Below are 23564 nucleotides of genomic sequence, written 5' to 3'. Positions count from 1 at the left end.
GAAAGTGACATTGAAATAGTATAAGGGGTTTTTTGGTGGGATTTTTGTGTGGTACTTTGGGGGATTTTTTGGCGTGGGTTTTTTTTGGTTGTTGTTTTTACTGGTAATTGCTGTAAAGGTACCTACTCTTCTTAGCTTGGTATTGTTCATCTCTGCTGGAACAAAGGTGAAAGCAGGATTTGGAATGCCTGAAAGCAACACGATCCAAATTATAGTTTTTAATTACTGATGAAAAAGGCTAATTTCAGTATCTTGTTTTCTACTGAGGCTTGCTAACAGACCATGCTATTTGTTTTAAGCTAGTCAAAGCAATGACTTGTTCATGAATATACTTTAAAAATTAATTTTTTCTTGCAACATTTTATTGTAAGATTATCTTAATTCCTGTAATCATAACTTCCAAATTGTATTCCAAAGGTAAATGTTATACAGTGCATTCATTAAATGTAGAAACTGAGCTTGTGTGAATTTCTGACTAATTACCTTGTCTCTTCCTTTTTTCAGGGTTTCGCAAAAATGATGAAATGAAGGCTATGGAAGTATTGCCAATTTTAAAGGAAAAAGTTGCATACCTTTCAGGTACAGTTATTTTCTTCTGTTGTGGAATGCATAACTGTGTTAGTCTTATGTAGAATGGTATTTTAAATACTTTAAATATCATTAGAAAAGTCATGGGTAGCACCTGTTCCAGTTGGGTATCCCAAACATAACATGAGCATTGTGAAAGGATCTGTGAAAAAGAAGGTATGTGTGTTGTTGAATGTGGAATGTAACTGCTTGTCATCCCAGTCGTGTCCTGTTCCCCCTGCATTTGCAACAATATTATTTAGAACAACCTTCTGTACTGTAGTCATATTCCTTCTCTTATTTCTGGTTCTTCGGCCTGAGAGTTTTACAGAGATGGCTTTGTTACTGTCCCATCTGAAGCGCTGGAGAAATATCTCTGTTGCAGAAGTGAAATTTCAGTGCATATCCTTTTGAAGCACACTTAATATCTTCATGGTGAAATGAGTATCTAATTTTAGCTATCCGGCATACATCCTGAAGTTGGTTGGTTACTTAATGAGGAATAGCAGTGGATTTAAAAGTGAGGTTTAGATGAATTAATATCATAACACATTTCATTACTTTATAAGTAACTTTACTTGATGGAATGATAGTTCAGGTGCTTATTTTTGTGAACTGCATTTTGGGCGTGACTTTCTGAAGTAAGTACTTCCAAATCTGTTGGGATTAAACAGCATCATTCTCTTTGCCATAATCTTAGTGTCAGACTTAGAGGACCATCTCATATTTGAAAGGAGGGTTTTTTGAGTAAATAGTTTGTCAAGAACTCCAAAAATAAAGCTCTTACCTTTAAATATTAAAACATACAAAATGATTCCTGAAATTGCACTCTAGAGATTTGCTGTGCATAGATGCTGATGCTTGCAACTACAGTGTGTAGTTCACAGTACTTCATCCTGTCCACTCTGCTGAGTCAAACAGAGGTGTAAAGCAAAAAAGATGTTTATGTGTATGTTTTTGTTTAAAAGGTCCTGGCAACTCTAATAAATTATATAACTGACTGGAGCCATTTTTCCTGGTAGTGTGGACATCCTGATTCTTCTGCTTATGAATTGTAGTGGTGGTGAAGGCTTGCTTACAACTATATTTTCAGATAGAAGAAGAAGAGGAAAGGGAGTTAAGCACAATATTTGAATCCCTCATTACTCTTTTTTTGGACCTTGCTTTATGGCACTTAATGAAAATATAGTCAGTTTCCATTCCAAAACCTCTGAATTTCCTGCTTGTCCAGAGCTTAGCTTAGGCCTCTTAGAAGGGATCTGAATGATGATAGGTGTTCTCTAATGTTAATTTGTAAGTATATGGCATTCTCAAAAGGCATTAATTCAGTGACAGTGAAGTGGGCCAAATGCAAGCTGAAGATAAATTTAAGAGGAGGTGATGGATTACGAACCAAAGCAGATGAGGTCCAGACAGGAAGAAATGGTTGCCAACTTGCCTGTGTGAAGGTAGCAACTTCTGACAGAAGAATGGAGCAAACAGCTGTGGGCAGCAAGACTGGCTGGAACTGATCTGCCAAAATCCGTAGTTTCACGTTTCCATTGCAAGTGGGGCTCAAATGAAATGAGATACATTAGCAGTGCAAGTGATTAAAACAAACCAACAACCCACAACAAAACAAAACACCACCATCCCCATCCCCCTGCCAAAAATAATCCAACCCCAAAACAAAAAAGAAAAAACAAACCAAAAAACTACCACAACCACTAGGGCTTAACTATTTGTGGAACTGGAACTGTCAAGCTTTATACCTGGGAACATAAAGGTGTGGAAGACTATTGGGTTACTGACTGAGAGGCTTTCAAAGTACTCTCTCTCTTTTTTTTTTTTTTTTTTTTTCCCCTTTTATTTCTTCAAATGTACAAGTTTTGCTCAAGTACTTGGTTTTAATATTTGTAAGTACAATAACTGGTTAAGGTCTGTAGAATTAGGGCAGATTTGGGGGATATCTTTACTAAAACTCATAACGGTAACTAAGTTATCTCTTCTAAAAACTCTAATAGCCCTGTTAAGCCGAAGGCATCCACAAACATCACTATAATTTTTATATTTTTATTCTCCCTCATTTATATTGGAGTTCAGGTAGAGTTGTTGCAACATGTTCAATGTTGAGGGTCAAGTACCTTCTGAAGTAGAAATAAAGTATGACAATCAACAGTGCAAAGAAATGGTTCCTTTTTATAGAGCAGGAAAGTTACACAAATAGCACAGTCTGAAAATAATTCATGGAGTGTTTGAGATCGTAAGTTCACTTCCCCAAACTTTTCTCTGGCTTCCTCTGGTGAGACATTCCTTCTCCAAGTTAAATGAGGAAGTATGGGCTATATAGCAGTATATTCATCTTTGTGTTCTTAGAATACTAAAGACATGGATCTTTCCACAATGCTGACTTTCTTAAGAATTTAAGAAACCAGGTTACTGTGAGGTGGACATATAAGGGCGACCTGTCTTACGGAGTGACCTGGACAGGCTGGAAGAGTGAGCTAGCAAGAAGAGTATGAAGTTTAACAGAGACAAATGCAGAGTCCTGCACCTGCGTCAGAATAACCAAAGTACGGTGCAGGCTATGATTTGTGTGGCTGAGGAGCAGCCTTGCTGAAAGGGACCTGGGAGTCCTGGTGGACAAAAAATGAACATAAGTCAGCAGTGTGCTGCTGCAGCAACAAAGGTAAATCAAGATCCTGGGTTGCATCCACAAGACGATTTCTAGCAGAGATAGAGACATAATCATCCCATTCTAGTCAGTGCTTTTGAGGCTGTACCTGGAGTACTGTCTCCAGTTCTGGTCCCCAGAGTGAAAGAAAGATGCAGGCAGACTGGAGAGGGTCCACAGGAGGACCACGAAAACGATGAAAGGGCTGGAGAACCTGCCCTATGAGGAAACACTGGAGGAGTTGGGTCTTTTCTCCCTGGAGAAGAGAAGGCTCAGAGGATACCTCATCACAGCATTCCAGTAAAGGGCAGCCACAAGGAGGACAGAGGTTCTATCTTCACAAGGAGCCACATGGAGAAGACAAGGGGCAACAAGTACAAGTTGCACCGGGAGAGGTTTCATCTCGATATAAGAAAGAATGTAGATTTAGATTAGATATTAGGAAGAAATTCTTTACTGTGAGGGTGGTGATAACTGGAACAGGTTGCCCAGGGAAGTTGTGGATACCCCATCCCCGGAAGTGTTCAAGGCCAGGCTGGATACAGCTTTGAGTAACCTAGTCTAGTGGAAGGGGTCCCTGGCCATGGCAGGGAGGTTGGAACTAGATGGTCTTCAAGGTCCCTCCCAACCCAAACCACTCTGTCATTCTATGAAAGAAAATATTTTACAGTGATAACTGTCACTCACTGGAACAACTTCCTCAGGGACATGGTGGAGTCCTCATCGCTGAAGGTTTTCAAGATGTATTGGACAGGGTGCTAGATAATCTCATCCAGACTTCCTTTACCTAGTCAAACCTTTTGTGGGAATCTTTCAAGGTCCCTTCCAACCTGGGCTATTCTCTTTTTATTCTGTGGTTCTGTAAGAAATTTGAATCTGAAGTCATCACTGAAGGAATTGCTGGAAATTCTGAGACTTGGCTCCACCAAGCTTTTGGGATCTCACTGCAGCCTATGTGCATTATTGTTCCAGATACCAGCACCAGAGTATTTCTACCATAGGTATCTCCTAAGCCATTCTTGAGATGATATTTTGATCCAATCAGAAATCTTGGTGTTTTGGTCAAGTTAAAGCTCGTGGTAAGAGATACCTCCAACTGAGGTACCACTTTTACTCCAAGTGTACTATGTTGTGATAAAGCTGTATTTATGAGATTCCCTTTTGTCCTCCACTAGGTACCTCTTCAATCTGTGTTAGCCAGAGTTAGGCTGAAATTCTATGTTGCTTTTTTTCAGTTTTCGCTTTTCATTTACTCCTTTCGTTTGTTTTGAGGTGGATATAATTAATAGATCTACTCAACATAATTTCTTTTTCTTTGCACAATCTGAGTACTTCATCACTTTAAAAAAACTATTTCAGTAGTTGCTTTTCCTCTGCCACAAATAACAGATCTGATGTGATTCATTCTTGCTTTCTCCATCATGGCAATCCAGTTTAAGCCCCTTTATTGAGCTGTTAATGATGTGGTTTTTAAAGGAAAAAAATGAGTAGAGTTTTCATAATTTAGCGTATCTGAAGATGTACTTAGATGGAAGAGAATTCTTTCTCCTTGTTTCTGTTATCTGTAGCACCAGCCAGGGTAGTTTAAAAAAAAAAAGGTGAATTTTGAACTAAATGTTGTACAACAAACAATGTACACATGAAGACTGATGCAGATAAGTCATCTGGACTTGTTAAAATCTGTGTGCTCCTTGCATATCTTAAAAAATGTTAGTGTAGCTGTGATGCTCAAACTGTTAAAGAAAGGTAAAGTTAATGACTGAGGTGACAGTTGGAGTGAGGAGGAGAGATGTAGTCTCTGAGAATTCAAACCTGAAAGAGATCTTCAAGCGTGCATTTTTTTTTCTAGGGTAGGAGGCAAGGAAGTGGAGATGAACAAATACTTCTGTGAAGTATTGTGAAATACATCTTGCTATGTGTGGGTTGAAAGTTTCAGAGTCCCAAAGCTCACCAAGCTGACCTGAATTTTGGTATCTGTACATATTGATTCTGGAGTAAATTCTGAATTGGAAATACCTGTCCTTCACAAAACCGGTCTGACAGACTGGACTGCTTTATCTTGTATTAGCCAAAGTAACAAAATAACTTCATGTGTAGAATGCAAATGCTTGGGTGCAGCTTTGCTGGGAATCCTGCGTTGTTTTTCTATAATTGCCAATGAAGTTGTTCTCAAAAAAATAAAGGGGGGGGGGTTGGGGGCGGGCGGGCGACGGACGACAGAAAAAGCTTCCTTGACTGATTTTTCACTTAACTGGGAAATAGGGAAATAATCTGCAAAGTATTGGATGTCTGACCACCTGAAATATAAGACTCCTAGAGTTGTAACCATGAAGCATAGATGGAGTCTGGGATACAATTTTTTTTATTCAGTTTAAACTGAAGTCTGTTGAAGTACAGATAATCTTACACCTCCATGCATCCTTACACGAAGAGAAGCATTTTCTTATAGGGTGCAATTATCTTGGTTTCATATGAGGAAATGGCACTTGATAACTTGTCCCACTTTCCAACCACGCCATAAAAGCCCACTGTTTAGCTTTACCTAAGTACTTTGAGACTAGATAAAAAGGTGTTTCCTGAAAAAACTGCATTGCTCAGCCTGTTGGATTTCAGTGCCATTTGGAGACCATTGACAAGACTGTGATTAGTGATGTGCACTAGACAGAAGTGATTCACGTTGGGTGACTCATGTGAGTTGATCAGCTACTCATATGACACATCTTGGAATACACAGAGAGAATATCTCGGTACTGTGGGGGTTTTATATAAAAGGAAAGGGGTAAAAATGGAAGTCTCGCCTATGAAAGTAGTAGCTTAGTATGTTTTTGTTAAACCAAGACAAATATGGGGTTGAGTTGGATAAAGACTACTGAGAGACAGGAAATTCCCACCTAATGCCTCATGCATTGTTGCTTTTAACATTCCTGTTTGTGTGTGACACAGGAGCATCAGGAACAAAGGAAATGAGAGTTAGTTATTGGAAAAGGCGTAAGAAAGCTTTTAATCAGAAAGCTGATATAAAAAAAGTCTTAAGGACTTCTTCGCTTCGTATTTACAATTTTGGTATCTGGTTTAAGACCAGATAGTGAAATTTTTTTCACCAAAAATCAAGGCTGTATTAGTTTCTTCATTACTCATCTAGACCTGAAATTGGTGTGACAGATTTTCTCCAGCGTACAAAAATTTCAGGATATGATTTATCAGAAAATTAAGCGCCATACCTTAAAAATGGGTATTCTCTGTGGTGTATGTGGAGCTGGGAGCCAACTGAAGTGGTATCCAAAATGACATAAGGACTATCGGTTTCTTTCCTCTGCTACATTGGAAAGTATTATGTTACAGGAGTTGCTGTGTGGAAAAGACTCGGAGGACTGATCTGAGGTGACTGCGTGTAACAAGGCATTCATTTAAAATGCTTGGGGAGTGTTAAAGACGATTCAGCATATGCTCTTCTCTGCTTGCTGCTGCTTTTGAAAGAATTTCCACCTTGAGCAATTGAGCACTTTTTGGGGGGGGTCGAATTAGAAGTGTTTACTAGTTGAAATGTAAATATTTTTTTTTTTAGATCTGAAGCTGGTGGCTGAGGAGAGTGTTAAGGGCTGCAGCAGGCTTTCAGCTAAGTTCGGTAGCGTTGGAGCCCAGTGATCACTCTGGAGCTGAGTGGAGGCCTGCGCTGTTGGACTCCCAGTCTTATCATTTATCCTTCCTCTCTCTTGAAGTTTCTTAGTTGTTTTCATCCTGTCACTTACTGTGTAAAAATCCTCAAAACTCTCTGCTTGGCAAGTGAGTCAGGATGGTCAGGACCAGACTTGCCGCTCTCCGTTAGAATGAGACAACTCAGTTGTTTTTAGTCTCGTCTTGCGCTTAAGAGGGTCATGGAAGATAAGAATATGAATTTCCTTTTAAGCTTGTGTTACTGGCATTGCAGCTCAACAGAAAGTCAAAGCTGCTTATGCCTCTTCTGAGTTTCATGTGGTACCTCACAGGGCATGTGTCCAGTGCAGACAGTCCCCAGAGACCTTGGCAGCTAGGCTTAGTGTCTCTAGCAGGCACATGCAGACTGTGTTGGGGAGGATAGTGATGAATTTTTGAGTGACTGGTTCTATTCATTTGCTTTTGGCCTTCCTTTCTAGGCGATTTTTTAAAACTTTTGTTTAGTAACATGGATTTTCAATGAGGAGCTAATTTACAATGAGAAGTCATTCAGGACAGAGGAAAGTTTTTCTGCATTTCCATGGGGCAGGAGAAAACACTCCACACACCTGTGGTTGAGAACATATATGTGAAATTTAGCTTGTAAGAATGTGTCTGTGCTATTATACAGGTGTTGATAAAGACAGCCCACTGACTTGAATTTAACATTTAGTAATACTGTTATTACTAGTAGGGGGTTGGATATGAAATTGTATTTTAATGTTCAACTACAGTAAGTCTATGCAATTTAACAAATGAGATGAATAAATTTAAGTGGAACCACTCAAAGTCAGATTTTTTTGCCTTATGTATTGAGTAGATTCAGAATTTCCTGCATCGCTAACAAAATAAAAAACTATAAACTTGACAATTTGGAATCTGCACATCAGAACAGGATAAAAAATATAAATGCTCAAATAGTATCCACCTACTCGTCTAGTATATGCATTGGGTGTGAAATACTGTACACCTAAACTCTGTACTAGTAATGAAGTTAATGCTGAGTATCCTCTAAATACTTGCCTACAAATTAGCATAACTATATATTTAAGTTTAATCTGTACAATTGCTGATTCAAAGTTAAATACATAACAAAGCTGGCGATGTCACACTGCCAGTCAAACTTCAGTGTGACTGTAACGTGGTTGTGTAATGCTAGGGTTATTCTTTGTTTCAGTTTTTTTGACAGATACATCCTCATTGTAGGAATTGTGACGATATGCTAGCTGATACTCCCAAAATTCAATTTTAAGCTGGTCTCTTTTAACTTGAAATCACTTCTTTAAGTGGTTGTTCATGAAACACTGTAGCGCTAAGGTTTTCCAAAAGTATTCTGAAGACTAGTTTTGCAAACAAGAATGGTGTTATGCTGTGGGTTTTTTTTAACACGTTTAATTTTTCAGGTGGCAGAGATAAGCGTGGAGGTCCCATTCTAACATTTCCAGCTCGTAGTAACCATGATAGAATACGGCAAGAAGACCTTAGAAGACTAATTTCGTACCTAGCGTGTATTCCTAGGTAAGTGATGGTCGCTTGATAACCTCTGAAGCTATAAAACAAAATAAATGGATTATGTTGCAGTACACCCACAAGATAGAAGACTGAACAGGTTAAGAAAATGAGCAAATTCATACCACGTTGTGTCAGTTACTGATTTCAAACTGCTTTTTGGAAGTGACCTAAATAATTACTCTGCGTTGTAGAAGGAAGGCTGTTGGCAGAATGGCTGGTGTGCTTTAGCTGGAAGTAGTCTGTGTCTTGGAAATAGTACGGCCGTGTCATATTGCTGTCGCTGTGTTGAAGACTCCAAATGCAACGCAAAAGCTTTTAGTACATCAATAAATAGAAACATGCAGGTCATCACTCACGGTAGGCCTTGTGTGGACTGAGGTCAGCACAACACTCCTAACTGTTACCTGTATTAGATAAGTTATAGTGTCTTGATACAGCGCAGGAATAACCAGAAGAAAGATATGTAGAATTGCTTGTACAAGTCTCAGATAAACCTGTGGAGAGATCAGTGAAAGTACTGATATCATTGTAATTCATAGTTTAAATTGGTGATAATATAATGTGCTATTTAAATAAATTGACAGAAGTCAAATCCAGTGCTAGTGTGTGTATATGTATACACACACTCAGATATATAATTTTTTATATATATATTAAAAAAGATTATATAAATGTGAAAAAGTTTGTTCACATAGAACTTTGTTCCTAGTAGTAACTGAATTGGGGACAAATATTATCATAAGATGCTGACTTTAGGTCTATCTCAGAATCTCCCACCATTTGGTGCAGACTGGAGCAACGCTGACTGTGCTTGAATGTTTTTGCCTGTGCCCTCAAGGAGCAGTTGGCAGGTGAAAAAAATGCCTTGGCTAACATCCTGAATGCAATATCTGCCATATTTCTGTAACGTGTTAATTTATAGGCAGTCTTCTTTGATCCTGATCAGTTGTCAGTTTCAGATTGACAAAAGTGCTTTCATAAAAATAACTTTAAGATATCTAGTTGAGCGTATTTGATCTTCCTTAAGAGCAATTGTCGGTAATTCAATTATTCTAGCCTTTATTTCACTTTGAAGTGTAAGAATGTTTAGTACTAGCACTTGGGGTTTTTTTTTTTAAGTTAACGAGGGGATTTGGGGAGATAGAGGAAGGAGGACGGAAAGAAGACTTGAGATTTTTACTTCTGAAATAATTTGACTTCACATTTAAATTCTAGCCCTCTAGGGCTTCAAGTTACTAGAGAAGTTAGTAGATAAATATGCATTAAAATATGCCCAAGAGAGTTTTCTGGAGATAATCTGGCAAAATACAGTGATCCTCTAGCAAAAGATGTGTGTTAATTTAGCATCAATAGATTTGAAATAAAAGGAAAGTTAGTGCAGGTTTTGTATCTCTGTGAGCATGACAAAGTATTGAGACTAAAGGGAGCTTTATTAAGAGCAGGACTCATTTTCATACAAGTCATGTTTTAAGGACTGAGTGTGCAAGTCTTGCTGATTACAAAGTCCAAGTTGGTACAAATAGCCCTGAACACTTGGTCTATTAGTTCTTGCAGTACTGTTAATCTACGTAGCTGAAGATTCAGAGGTAGCAGTTGTCTGGCAAGAGATCTAAACACTTAAGGTGATTCAGTCTCACAATTTTAATAATTTAACAATATATCTGATTTAAAAATGTTGCTAAACTTAAGTCATCAGCACTGACTGGACCAGACATTAGTGTAGTTCAGGTTTACCTACCAGATGACCTGGTCTCACTAGAGCCTCGTAGAACAACTTTTGTGATCCTTGGCCAAAAGGGATTCATTTTTTTTGTCAGATGATGGGGCCACATGACAGGAGGACAGATCTGCATTGTATCACATGATGAGGCACCGCTTGGTACACCACAGTAGATGTATGTCTCGTGAATTAGTGGCAAGCATTCCTCCTCATGCAATGCTCAGTTTGTATGGTAGGATAGGGATGAGCTGAGCCTTTCAATAATGAGTGTATCTTTAAAGCAGTAGTTGTTTTTGTCCTTTAATCCTGCGAGACTGTTAGAAAACATTTTCACCATGGCCAGAAAATTCTATGCTGTAGCTTACATGTATTCCAAACTATTTATTTTTAATGTATTTTCTGGCTGTCATTGCCATTTTTGACAATCGCATGAGCAGGTAGGACAGCCAGTGTTTATCTTGATAAATTCCTTTTTTAAATGGTGCTTTTTTCTTTTATTTTATTTCTTTTGGGTTTTTTTGAACCAACTTTAAAAAAAAAAATTCTCTTCTAAGGAACCTGGGTTACTGCTTCTTTCAGCAGCTCTTCTGCTCTCCTGTGTCAGACTTAACTCATCTTTCTACAGTGTGTTCAATGAGAATGTGTAAAGTATGCCAGTGAAGTTTCCCTACTTCTTTGACACTCTGAAAACCTCACCACATGAACTTCAGAATTGCATTTACCTTAGTCACATCCCTGAAAATGACTCATGTACTCAAACAATGGACATTTGGTCCCTTTTGATATTCCATTGGTGTTGGTTTTGAAATATTTTCCCTTTCCACGTTAACAAGGTCATGTTGCAAATTCTACTGGAACAAAATCAAAATTTCTGATCTTGGTGGTGATTACCACTTTAGAACAGCAGGAAGCACTAAGTGTACAAAAGGTATTGACGAAAAGAAATTAGATCTGCTGTTCTCAGAAGAGTTGCCAGAGAATTTGGGTGTAAGGTCTGTCAACTTCTGGACAGCAAAATTGAGCTCAAATGTTGTAGAAACAGGTTGTGGGTTTCTTCACAGCCATAAAATGCTTTCTTATCCATTAACTATCCACAAATCGATCCTGTTACAGAGGGAATTGTCAATAAAGTTGGGTTTTTTTCCCCTCTACAGACTAACACTCTGTAAGCCTCTGACAGTATGAGAATAAATCTGAATCAGTTTAAAATAGTTGCAGAAGTGGTAGGTAAGAACAGTATGCCATTTTCTGTCTTTTAGAGGATCCCCTCAGGCATTAGAAAGGTATGAATATTGTCATCAGTAAAGTGTCTGTGTGTGTGTTCTGAAAAGTCTGTTGTAAATGAATTGCCTATTGCTGCTTCAGTAAACATTGTGTTTAATGTGTGTGTAAGGTGAAGGAGAAACAAGAATGGAAGATGAATCATTATGAACATAAACAATGAAAATAAAAGTGGAGATAAAGGAACATTATCAAATCAGCAACAGGTGTAATGTTACCACCCACAAGGAGTTTGGCAGGGGGGTGAGAGAAGCTTCCTGAAAGGTTATGAGATGTGCTGTACATCAGCTGGTCACCAGTGGGACTCTAGGGTTAGCTGAGGAGACCACGTTTGTTAGGCAGTGTGGTGCAAGTAGAGTGCTGTGTTTGAAGCTGAAACGCTTGATAATCTTTTCTTCTTTCTTCTGCAGTGAGGAAGTATGTAAACGAGGATTCACCGTCATTGTAGATATGCGTGGGTCAAAGTGGGACTCCATAAAGCCTCTGCTGAAGATTTTGCAGGAATCCTTTCCATGTTGTATTCATGTTGCACTGATAATCAAGCCAGACAATTTCTGGCAGAAACAGAGGACTAACTTTGGCAGCTCTAAGTTTGAGTTTGAGGTAATTTCTCCTATGGTATACACATTTACATTTATTTCATGGTTTTAAGTGTGCTCATTACTGATCAACATCTTGAAAACTCTCAGAAAAATTGTGTTCTAGATGGTACATTACGTTCTAGAGCGATACATTGGGCCAGTGGTGCTAGAGAGAATGTGAGTTTTTTTCACGTACTTATGCTAGATTAGTTGTGCATGTTGTCATTTATGTTCTTTTTCTGAGTGTGAGAAGGATGGAATTGGGGGTTCATCCCTAATAATAAAAATTTAGTTTTCATCTCTTTGTTGTCTTGGTCTGCATTGTGGTAATTTTGATACTACCAGCATCCTGTGCAGAGGAAATCAGACAACTGAATCTTGCTGTTATCCTCCTGCTGCCTTACAATACACAAAGTCAAAACTTAATCAAAACAGTAGTCAAAAGAGCGCTTGCTGTTTTGTCCTTTAGTGAGGTACGAAAGAAATAAAATATTTCTCTCATTTGGAGAAATACATGCAAGACAGGAGGCTGATCAGAATTAGTATTTGAAAAGATGTGTATGAGAAAAGTTGTCATGTGGACTTCATGACCAAAATGATCAACTCTTAAAAAGAGAAAAACAAAAACTTGAAAGAAAATTTCAAATTCATTTCAGTAACAGCATTTTGTATTTTCATTTTTATTTTTTAGACAAATATGGTGTCTCTTGAAGGCCTTACCAAAGTAGTTGATCCTTCTCAGCTAACCCCAGAATTTGATGGCTGTTTGGAGTACAACCATGAGGAGTGGATAGAAATCAGAGTTGCCTTTGAGGACTACATTAGCAATGCAACCCATATGCTGTCCAGACTGGAGGAACTGCAAGATATATTGTCAAAAAAGGAAATGCCTCAGGACCTGGAAGGTGCTCGCAATATGATAGAGGAGCATTCACAATTAAAAAAGAAAGTTATTAAGGCCCCTATCGAGGACCTTGATGTGGAAGGACAAAAGCTGCTCCAGCGGATACAAAGCAGTGACAGCTTCCCCAAAAAGAACTCTGGGTCAGGGAATGCGGACTTACAGAACCTTTTACCCAAAGTGTCCACCATGCTGGACAGGCTGCACTCAACACGGCAGCATCTGCATCAGATGTGGCATGTGCGGAAATTGAAATTGGACCAATGTTTTCAGCTCAGGCTGTTTGAGCAGGATGCTGAAAAGGTAAGGGATTGGGGGAGGGGATTATAAATGGGTAGTGCCATTGATGGGAACAAAGCTTGACAGACTTGAAAGAAACACCAGGGGTAACTGCAAATTGTAATTTTTTGTCTTTATTCACTAGCCTTTTCATAAGAAGTAAAGGATTTCTTGATTGGGAGTGACTCTTAGTCTTCTGGAGTAAAGGGGATGGGGTAGTAATTCTAAGCTGTAAAGAACACAGGTAGCTCTCACCAAAGAAAATTTTAAGTGGTAGTGAGTTTAAAGCTTTTGCTTTGGTAAGTTTTTGTTCCGGACAGATGCATTTGCATACATCAAGTAAAGATGAATGCTGTATACTTTATAAATACAGATGACTAAGGACTACATCGGTCTCCTCCTGAGCAACTCTTGGGATTTGAGTGACAGGCAGTCGACAAAGTCTGAAGGGGCTGACATGGGCAACTACTTCATTGATTCAGGATTTAAAGTCCCAGGCTAAAAACTGATGTATCTCTTTTGACAGTGCATATGTCATTAACAGGGAACTGAGTGATCTCAGAATGTTTCAGGCTAACCAGTCCCTTCAAATGAGAAAGCCCATGACTGTCATGGAATTTGAAAAGGAAATATGGCAAGCAGTGCACTTTTTAGATGAGCTCAAATAAGATTTATTTTCTTATAGAATGGGTTTGCAATCACTCATTATTAGCCTGTTACCATGGAACAAATAGCTTTAAGGAAGGGTGGGGAATTTTTCTCCGGGAGAACTAACTAGGCTATGCAGTCAAGTGGTAAGTATGGTCTTTGTCAGATTTAAAATATTTTGTGTAAGAATGCTTGAACAGGGTGAAACCAAAGGTCTGTGTTAAAACAAGTATCCTGCTGTCTGACAGCGGTCATAACCAGATGCACGGGGAAGAGTAAAAGCAGAACAAGCATATATGATACTTCTCCGTCCTCCTTCTTCCTCTGTTTTCTTTCCCTGTACTTTCCCTCATCGTGATCATTTCAGCTCAGGGACTTTCTTTACACTACTCTTAATGTTTTCTGCTGTGTTTAAAAAAGAAATCATTTTTTTAAAAGTACCATTTAAAGTTAGTGTTCACTGAATGAGTATAGCTGAAAATAGTAGGGACATGTAAAGAGTTGAAAAAAAATCTGGTCAAGTGAATTTAAAGTTATAAAATTATTTAGAAAACAACAAGCTGTTGGTCTAGTATTGCTTTTTTAGCAAACTTTCAGCCACTTAATTATAGTGTTAATTACTCTTTATTACAGCATAAACAAAATATATTTTGATGATGCTCATGTGGTATTGAAAGATACGTTCATTTGTTCATCTAAAAGGTTCCTATTTAACTTGGGCTTTAAGAAACTGCTTGTGAAATACTTGAGCCTGTGGGGTTGATTTCTGTCCTGCCATGTGGTTGCATTAGCTCCTATCTGTGTTTTCTAGGTTGCTGGTTCTGTGAATAAGTCTATACTAAATTAATGCGTCTTTCTTTCAAAATAGAGGGAAATGTTCGGCACCTCAAAATGGGGTTAACAGCAGCTTGCATACCTGGGACTTTATTCTTTCATGAACCATTAGAAAAAGATTAAAAAGAAGATTACTTTAGTATCCCAACTCATTTTTGGACTATGGCCCTTTTTTCACTGCTTGTATCAGATTAGATTTCATAGCTCAGGGCTTCTTTGTCAGTGTATGTCTATGTGTTTTAGTTAGGTGTGGAAAAGGGCTGGATTTTTGTTGGAAAAATAAAGTGTATTGGATGGGGAGGAATAAACATGTTCATTTTGGAGGACTTGCACAACTCTGCACAAGAATACTGGGCTTCTCTTCAGGAGAAGAGAAGGCAAAAAAGGGGCAAGGTAGGAGGGAGTCTTATTGGAATTGCCCTTGTAGGTATCTGAAGGCAGCAAAGTTGGACTACCTAGAGAAAGGTGGTCACAAGCAGGATCAGTGTCTATTTTGAATAATGTTCTAACACATCTTCACTGTAGTCTAGATAAGAAACTGAAAATGTTAGAAGTATCTGATCAGCTGTCTCAGTTGTCAAAGCTCTCAAAACTTTTTTTTTTTTTTTTACAGTCCTTAGCATATTGTGGTGTACTTAGTTTGATTTGTCAAATGGGAAGAATAATGGATTTGGTAATACTGCTCTGTTAGCCAGTATATGTTAAAAGATCTATAAATGGGTACTTCTTGTTACTGCCATTTTTTTTCTGAACAGTCTTTTTCAGCTTGTCCAGAGAGTAGGTGGGTCTTTGGAGCTGAGCTGTAGCAAAAATTTCAAGACCATTGCAGAGGAGGTGGGAACGAGGGTGTTAAACTTAGCCTTTTGCTATGTTGTTTGGTCTTTGAAAACTTTGTCTTCCAGTGCCACTGTTTACATACCTATGTACCTCTGTTGGTGGTTATTGTCAGAGAAGGCCTTTCCTAACGTTTGTTTGAATATTAAAATACTTTAAAAAAAACCAACAACCCAAACAACAAAATAAACATATTTAAAGATAATCCTTAAACTAGTGTGGAAGGAGGTAACATGTAACTGGGCTGAAGTATATGGGTTTTTAATCTGTTTAGCAATAGAAAAGTTGTTTTCAAATCTGCTGTGAAGTTACAAACTAAAAATATTAAACGTGCTGCTGAAGTACTTGATCAGCAAGAATGAATTTATATTTAATTTCCATGAGTTGTCATTTTCATTCTAAATTACTAAGCTGCTGACATAATGAAATGCTGACACTAGAGAACATATAAGCTTGGTAACTCAGGGCTGTGCTCCAAGCCTGTTTGTTTACTATGACTTCTTCGTAGTAATGAAGTATATGACTTTATGATTATGGCTTTACTGTAGCTTATTGAGATAAACACCTATAGTAAAGATTTCACAGCCTCAGCTGGTCCAAAAAGTCAGATTTCACCCATGATTTCATTAAAATATATTGTAACATAAAATGGAAAGAGCATCAGTGTTAATTTTCATGGCCTTAAACTCTTTGTCTTCTGTGTTCACGGATTTCTCACATTACTGTGAGATTTCTGCCATAACAAATTAGTGATTTTTTTTTTTTTCTTTCCTTAATATTTTCTTGTAGATGTTTGACTGGATCACACACAACAAAGGTCTGTTTCTGAACAGCTACACAGAGATCGGAACCAGTCACCCTCACGCGATGGAGCTTCAGACACAGCACAATCACTTTGCCATGAACTGTATGGTAAGAACAGGCCTCACTTCACGTCACTGATACATTGACTATTTGCTCTATGTTAAGGTAGAATTTGTAAATCATACGCATAAATCATACCTTCTATTACAAGTAGTGCAAATTTGTATTTGAGCAGTGAAATCATAACACACAAAGGAGGAGGAGAAAAGATAGCCAAGTGCAGAGGTACTTGGCAACAAAATTGTTTTGACCAGTGGCAGCATTCAACCCAACCGCAGCAGTTCTCAAATATAAGCATCCAGACTTCTCAAAGCTGGGATGTGTGAGTACTGCTTTGAGTCTTGTAGGAAATTTCAGAGAATCATGTAATACGGAATTTAGCCCTCCATATGGAATGAAATAGCTTTCAGGATCTTCTGAATAGATTGCAACTCAGACAAAAAGTTCTGAGAAGTAGTGATCAACAGCTGAGCCTGGTGTAATAATTTTCCATATTTTTAAGATGACACAGTTCTGATTTCTGGCATGTAGAATGGAGCTAAAACAAACAACTTTCTGTCAAATGTCATCTTCTGATGAGCTATCAGTAGGCTGCAATTAAAAATTTAGATTTTTAACTGGCAGTGATTGAAAGCTGCTTTTTTTTTCAGTTTCATGGATTCCTGTTTGAACATGGGGACTAAATTCTCAAGTACATTTTAGGTCCTTTTCACTAGGAGGATTGGAGGTGTTTAAATAACTCTGGGAGTTTGGGCCTAAATCCAGTCCCTGGCTCTCAGCTCAGTGAAGGAAGAACACTACCAGTCTTGTTAGAAATTAACATCCTTGGCAGCCCAAGGATGGGAATTGAATTAAAGTATGGACGAAACAATCAACTCTTGCAAGAGGGTGTTTTTGTAAGACAAGACTACTAATTGTGGAAAGAGAGTGGCAAAGTAAACGTAGGTAGGTTATGCATCTTGCTGAAATGTAATGGAAGGACTAGTAAGGCAGCTCGTGTGTGTGGTATAGCTAGAGTTAAGGCAATAGAAGACATGAGTAGAGAAGGTATATTTTCTTGTGCAACTCAGCTGTGTTTGCAAAAGTTTTAAAAAAATAGAAATCAATATGAACATTTTGAAAAGAGTAAAGCAAGTGTTGGGGAACATTGTAATTAAGTTATGTAACATCATGTATGGATGTAACTTTGACCATTAGGTTTGGAAGGTATAGGTTCGCTCCACGGGCATGGGGAATTGCTCCTTTATGGAGTACCTTGTTGCTTATTGCTCTGCATATGCAGTAGAGCAGAAAGAAACTCACAGGAGGACAGTAGATGTCATTGACATGAGATGACTTTTGGAACTTAGTAATTTTGGATGGCCTTCCAGGCAATTCTTGGGCTTATATTCTAAAGGTTAAATTCGTTTGTCGGCCTGCCCTGGTATCGGTCACTGTTGTCCTCCTTTCTTCAAATTGGATGACTTCTTTTTTTTCCTACTTCCATACTGTTCAGATGCTATCAATAGTAGGAAGCACTTGAGCAATATAGCATAATCCCTCCTGCGCTGTTTTTGCTGTTAGTCTTTTGCTCTCAATTTCTGTTTTGCCTGTAGTAGTCAAATGCATTAATTACAGAAGACTTTTTCTCAGCCTGTACAATGATTTCTTGAAGCATGCAAGGAGCAGCTTAAATTTGGAGCAAATTAAGCGGTCCAAATATTCAAGAGAGGAAAAATAAGCTGTAGTTTTTCATTGTGTTTCCATAGTATAGCCCCCTCTCCCCCAGAAAAGTGGTTCTTTGGCACTGAATAGGAAAATACAAATTCAAAACAATCAGTCCTTGGTTTTGATTTAAGCAGCAGTCAGATTTTCTGGGTTTTATTTGGTTAAATGGCAGAAGCCTTACATGTAGATTAGGGGGAAAGATTAAAATGAATGTGACATAAAAAAAATGATGCAAAGTGACTGAATTTTGGCAGGCCTTGTTTTTCATTGACTTTTAACTGGGAAAAATGTTGGGCAATCTTAACTCCTGCAAAGATGTTCAGCTTCCCCCTGACCACTCTTCACATACATTCTGTGCTTAACAAGCTACTATTTGTTCACTGTTCCTGTCAGTGTAACTCTTCAGTGATCAGAGTTGATTTAAGATCCCTTATGTGAAAGCTCTGATGCTAGAGATGGAATTTAACTTTTAACCCATCTACAACCATGCAAATTTTTCCAATTAGATGGGGTAGAGGAAGGAGGAGTGGCTACTATGTATTAGGTTTATTATATGCAGGAGATTTTGAAGGCTTTTCATTGTGGCCCTAATTGGACCCTAATAGATCTTGCTTCCCAGGCAGTTTCCTTAGGCTCACATTAGGTGAGGAAGGGTTGTTCAAAGGATAAATGCTGCCCAAGCAGCTAAATGCAACCTCTTGCACTTGCTCAGAGTTTAACCCTGATAATTGATGTTGCAGCTGCTTTTCCCAACGCATTGTGGTTGCCACAGGGCACATGCTCCCTTCACAGCAGGTGCTACCCTCTGTCAATAGCTGGCTCTCCTGTCTCCCTTTCCTTCCCAAGTAGCAGCTTGGCTTTCCGAGCGGTGCAGGAGGGCAACTTCTGCAGCTGCTTAGGCCAAAGTTGGGTGCAAAAGAGCGACGGCCTTTGGGTGAGATGCCAAAATTTTAATCTGGTCTTCCAGTCTGAAATGAGCCACCTGAATGTAAACCATTGTGAAAGCTACTTAGTTCCTGTCATGAACAGGAGTTGGTTATATCAAGGACAAAAAGGATTTGCTGAATATTTCTTTTTTTTCATTGTAATGGCTTTCTGCCATCTTTAGAATCTGATTTTCAGTATTATAGCACAAAGTAGTTGGAAGTTTAAACCGAATGTTGTAAAACAAAAAGCTGAAGAATACATCAGGGGAGGAGATTTTACTGTACTTCAGCAGTTTCATTAGCAAGTGATATGTGATAGGCTCATGTGGGTGCACTTCAAGGTAACAGAAATAAGTTCATGAAAGTCTCAGGCTTAATACATAGACTCGTTGTCATTGCAATGAAACTGTCCCAGAGAAAAGCTGGATGGGTGCAGTGATGTGCATTGAAGATGGACGTATGTTTGGTTACCATTGCTTAATACACAGGTTGATGTGGCTAAAAAGGCTGCTGGCTGAAAGATAGTTCTCGTGTGCAGCTGTAGGCATGTGACCTGCTATTGCTGAATTCAAGAGGCTGTGCATTGATAAATGTCAAGGCTGCATCTTTATAGGGCAATTGGATCCCATGTTCCCTAACTGTGGAGAAAAATAAAATCACAGTGATTCTCCTCTCTAAAGATGAGGATGTTTTTTCAGCACCATTTGAAAGGCCTGCTTTCAGCAACAGTAAATTGCTGTTGTCAAGTCCTGAGATTTATTTGAGTTAAGCAATACTCAGTTTCAGCTTGAAATTCCTCTTTGGGTAACTGAACCAATGCTTCACTTCTCCAAACAAGTTTTTAGTACCTTTTAAGGGAGAAGCTTGCAAATAAGGTATCATAGGAGTTGCAAATACAAAAATTTTCTTTCATGTTTCTGAACTGCAAAAACAAAGTACCCGTGATTATACCATTAGTCAGTCTTGCACACAAGAGTGGGAGAGACAGATTCTGTGCCTGTCCACTCTTTTTTCCTGCTGTTTTCCATATGCCTTCTGGGACACAAGGCAAACAAAAGCAGCCATGTGAAATATGGGTGAGGAGGATATTACCTACTTGAATATTGTCTTCCACTATTTTGCTAAACCAAATGGCCTTGCTTTCATTACAGCTTGACTGAGCCCCTCACTGCACAAATGAGGGTCGAAATGATTGGAAAGTGATGTAGGCAAAAGGAAACTCTTCCTTGGAGAAAGCTGACTCTGGCTACGATTAAAGGGCGTGCTATGACTACTTCTTGTCTTGGGGCTGATAGGACCATCAGTAGAAGCTATGTTTATTCATCGTAATCCAAAAGTCCTGTGTCACTTGTAAGCATATTGCTAAGTTGGTTAATAATGTTCCCAGAACAGGCTGTTTGCGTATACTAGACCACTTTATCAAGGGAGTAATCAAATAATTAATGTCATCCAAAAAGAGCATGCCAGAGATGAGCACTGGTGAGAGTTTTGGAAGTTTAAAATAAAAGTTTGAATACAATGTTAGAATTTCACTGTGTTTACAGAGTTAAAAGTTACAAAGATAACTGACTTGGCTTGCTCAAATCCAGCCACAGGGACTGGTACAAATGGAAACATTAAGAAGGTCAGGTGAGGTAAAATCAGCTTAGCTGACAACTAGTATGACTTTTTCACTTCCTTTGGACTACATATGTATTTCACTCTTGAGATTCTTTTTGTTTTAAATATATATTTTTGTAGCCATACAGAGTTGTCACTTGAGATAGACTTAAGCACCATGTGAATTCTAGACTGCCCTGGGTCCTCTGAGACTTCAGCAAATGAGAGCAAGACCACAGGTTGTGAATTGTGCATTTCTCAGATTGCTTTGAAATGCAGTTTTTCACAAAAGCTTTTGTGCAGAATAGCAAACAGTAGTAAGCTAGCTCTTCTGTCTTCGGGGGGGACATGTCTGTTTTGTGCATTTCTGTGTTTTGTTTTGTTTTTTGAACTAATGGATCACTCAGGGAGGGTGCTCAGTAAAAATAAATAGAAGTTAAATGGTAAAATCCCTCAACTGTCCAACCAGTCTAACGTCCCTAATAGACAAGATGCAAACCATGGATTTGTGTAGTTCTTGAAGTGCAGGGAATGTATAGCTGTGGATCCTAGTCAGACTGGGAGGATGTTTTTTGAAAGCACATCTGTAAAGGAATCTTTCTGGTACCAGAGCAATTAATGCTTAGACACAGTGTCTGGATGCCACCAACCTGAGAAGACACTGAAAAGTCAAAATAAGTTCAGGCTATTTCCAGCTTCTGAGGAGCACTCTGAAGTCAGTAAGATGAAATAGAATAGGCTACATGTGCAACCCTTAGGAAGGAAGAAGCCGATAAAGAGGTTTTAAAAAGCAATCAGCTGGTGAGCTGTTAATAGAGCAACAAGTATGTTCGTGTCACTGGATCACGAACTAAAGGAGTAGACAGTGGTGTTACTGCAAAGAAGCAAATCTTATTTCACCCTTGATACTTATTGAGGGTGCTGAACTTAAAATTTGTAAAGAAATTGCTCTGATTCAGTTGGCTCTACTGTAGAACTAGGTGGAATTTAGAACCCTATACTTAATGTTGTAGTGGGGAACATCTAGATGAAAAATATGTGGCTGTAAGGAGAGGTCAAAGGCACAGGCATTTACTATGAAAAAGCGAAGGTAAGTGAAAAGTAAAAGAGGAAAGAAAGTGGTGTTGGTGTTGGACTATGTAGTCTTGCAGTAAGATTCCCCAGGTCCACCATGAAAAGTGTAGGGCAGAGAGAGAGGGTAAATTTGAAGAAAGTTAGAGTTAAATTATATTTCATTTGTTCCAGTGCTGATAGCAATGGTTAAACAGTTACCTGAGAATATTTTGAGGATCCTTGTAGTTGAAGAACAGGTTAAACGCTTTCCTTGATTGTAGTCCGGATGTTGCTGAGTTTATTATTATTTTTTTTTTTTTCAAGGGAAGAGATCAGGTGATACCTTTAGTTGTTCTACAGCCCATGTCTTTGAAGTTTGGACTCCCAAAATGAGTTTTACTGTTGCTGCAAGAGCAAGAATAGAAGAGATGTTAGAAAGCATTTAAGTCATTAACACAGGCATTATTTCATACATTAATACTACACCTTGTCCTCGTGGCCATTTGTGTGTGAAGTGGCAGATAATTTGGAAATTCCATTGCTAAAATATTTTCATCACAGACCAATAATTCAAACTCACTACGGTCTATACAGAGGTGGCAGTTATGCTTATGAACCATGTTACTGGGATGGTTGTTTATAACACTTAATATTTAATACACAGTCTTTGTGTCAGAAAACTACTGTTTGAAATCTTAGAGCTAAACAAACATTTTCTAAATGGATCTGGGATAATCAGGAAATTAAATAGAACCTTCAGGGCATCTGCCAGTTCTATTTTGTATTGAGTGTGATAGAAGTTCAGTTAAGCTGGCAGGCTGTCACCTATATTTTCCCCTGTGTACTGGCCTTTCAGGCATACACCAAAGAATGACACAGTGCACTGCAGCTTGTGTTAGGCTACTAATCTGTGTTGCCTTGCTGAGCAATACTTTTTTATATGTACACTCCCTTTAGGGAATAATTCTGCAATGAGGAGCTTTCCAGATATTGTAAGGTGTCTTTTCAGCTTATGGCTAAAGGGCATTGTGAGAGAAAATAATTGTACTAAGTACATTTGTGTACTTACTATATGTACTGTAATGCAGTAACTTGAATTGTTCCCTTTTTAGTTTTGTTGTAATAGCCATGTGTAACACAGTGAAAGAAATGCAGTATCGCTTTACCCTTTCACTTTTTAGACAGCTGATACACATTTAGAAGTTGCAGATGTTTCATGCAGATTCATACAATGTAAATGAGATGGCCGAATAAGTCTTTAACAGTTATTACATAATAGCTATTGCTGCTTTAACTAAAACCAGGGTGTAAATCCATGCAATGAATAAGATGTCAGTACCTGGGGAATGACCGCCAGCTTTACTTGGAACAGTGCTTCTCAAGCAATGCACAAAATATGTATTTGTCATGTAATGACAGTGGACCTGCCTGTCCCTTTAGAAAATTGAACAAAATTTGTTAACCTTCAAGGATCAGTTAAAGACAGTCCAATTGTAGTGAGTTGCTATCTGGGATTCTTTTCCTCCTAACTAAATCTGTCTCTTTTGGGTCATTGCATTCTAAAATACTGAAACTTAAACCTTTAGTAGACCTATCAGGTGGTGAGGGATCTGACTGGGGTGAGGAAAAGGCTGAGATTATTATAAGTTTGGGGGGGGGTGTGGGGTGTGGGGTGTTGTTTTTGGTTTTTTTTTTTAGGATTGGGATATGGTATACATAGATTGGAAAATGTTCAACTGTCAGCATATTCGTTCATAGTCTTACTGTGACAGGGGGTATCCTTCCACACTTGTGAAGCCAGATTGCCATGGGGAAAATGAATGCATTTTAACCTCAGCTCAGTTTTGATTTGTTTAACTTCATATTCATGATGCCTTGTCCTTCATATCTAACTGTCGTTCCAGAATTTCCA

The 23564-nt window shown here is 38.5% G+C and overlaps 1 protein-coding gene across 1 annotated transcript in view; it reads left to right on the top strand.

Annotated features, from left to right (window-relative positions):
- Window positions 1–506: 506 nt before the first annotated feature.
- TRIO (trio Rho guanine nucleotide exchange factor) overlaps window positions 507–23564 on the top strand; it is a 182907-nt gene continuing 159849 nt past the window's right edge. The window contains exons 1-5 of the mRNA XM_009883743.1: window positions 507–579; window positions 8317–8431; window positions 11837–12029; window positions 12699–13211; window positions 16293–16415. Coding sequence (XP_009882045.1) covers window positions 525–579; window positions 8317–8431; window positions 11837–12029; window positions 12699–13211; window positions 16293–16415 — 999 coding nt within the window. The 5' untranslated portion in view covers window positions 507–524. The remainder of the gene's footprint in view (window positions 580–8316; window positions 8432–11836; window positions 12030–12698; window positions 13212–16292; window positions 16416–23564) is intronic.

Source organism: Charadrius vociferus, unplaced genomic scaffold (genome assembly GCF_000708025.1).
Source record: "Charadrius vociferus isolate BGI_N301 unplaced genomic scaffold, ASM70802v2 scaffold103, whole genome shotgun sequence".
In the NCBI taxonomy this organism is placed as follows: Eukaryota; Metazoa; Chordata; class Aves; order Charadriiformes; family Charadriidae; genus Charadrius; species Charadrius vociferus.
This window is presented reverse-complemented; position numbering and strand designations above follow the sequence as displayed.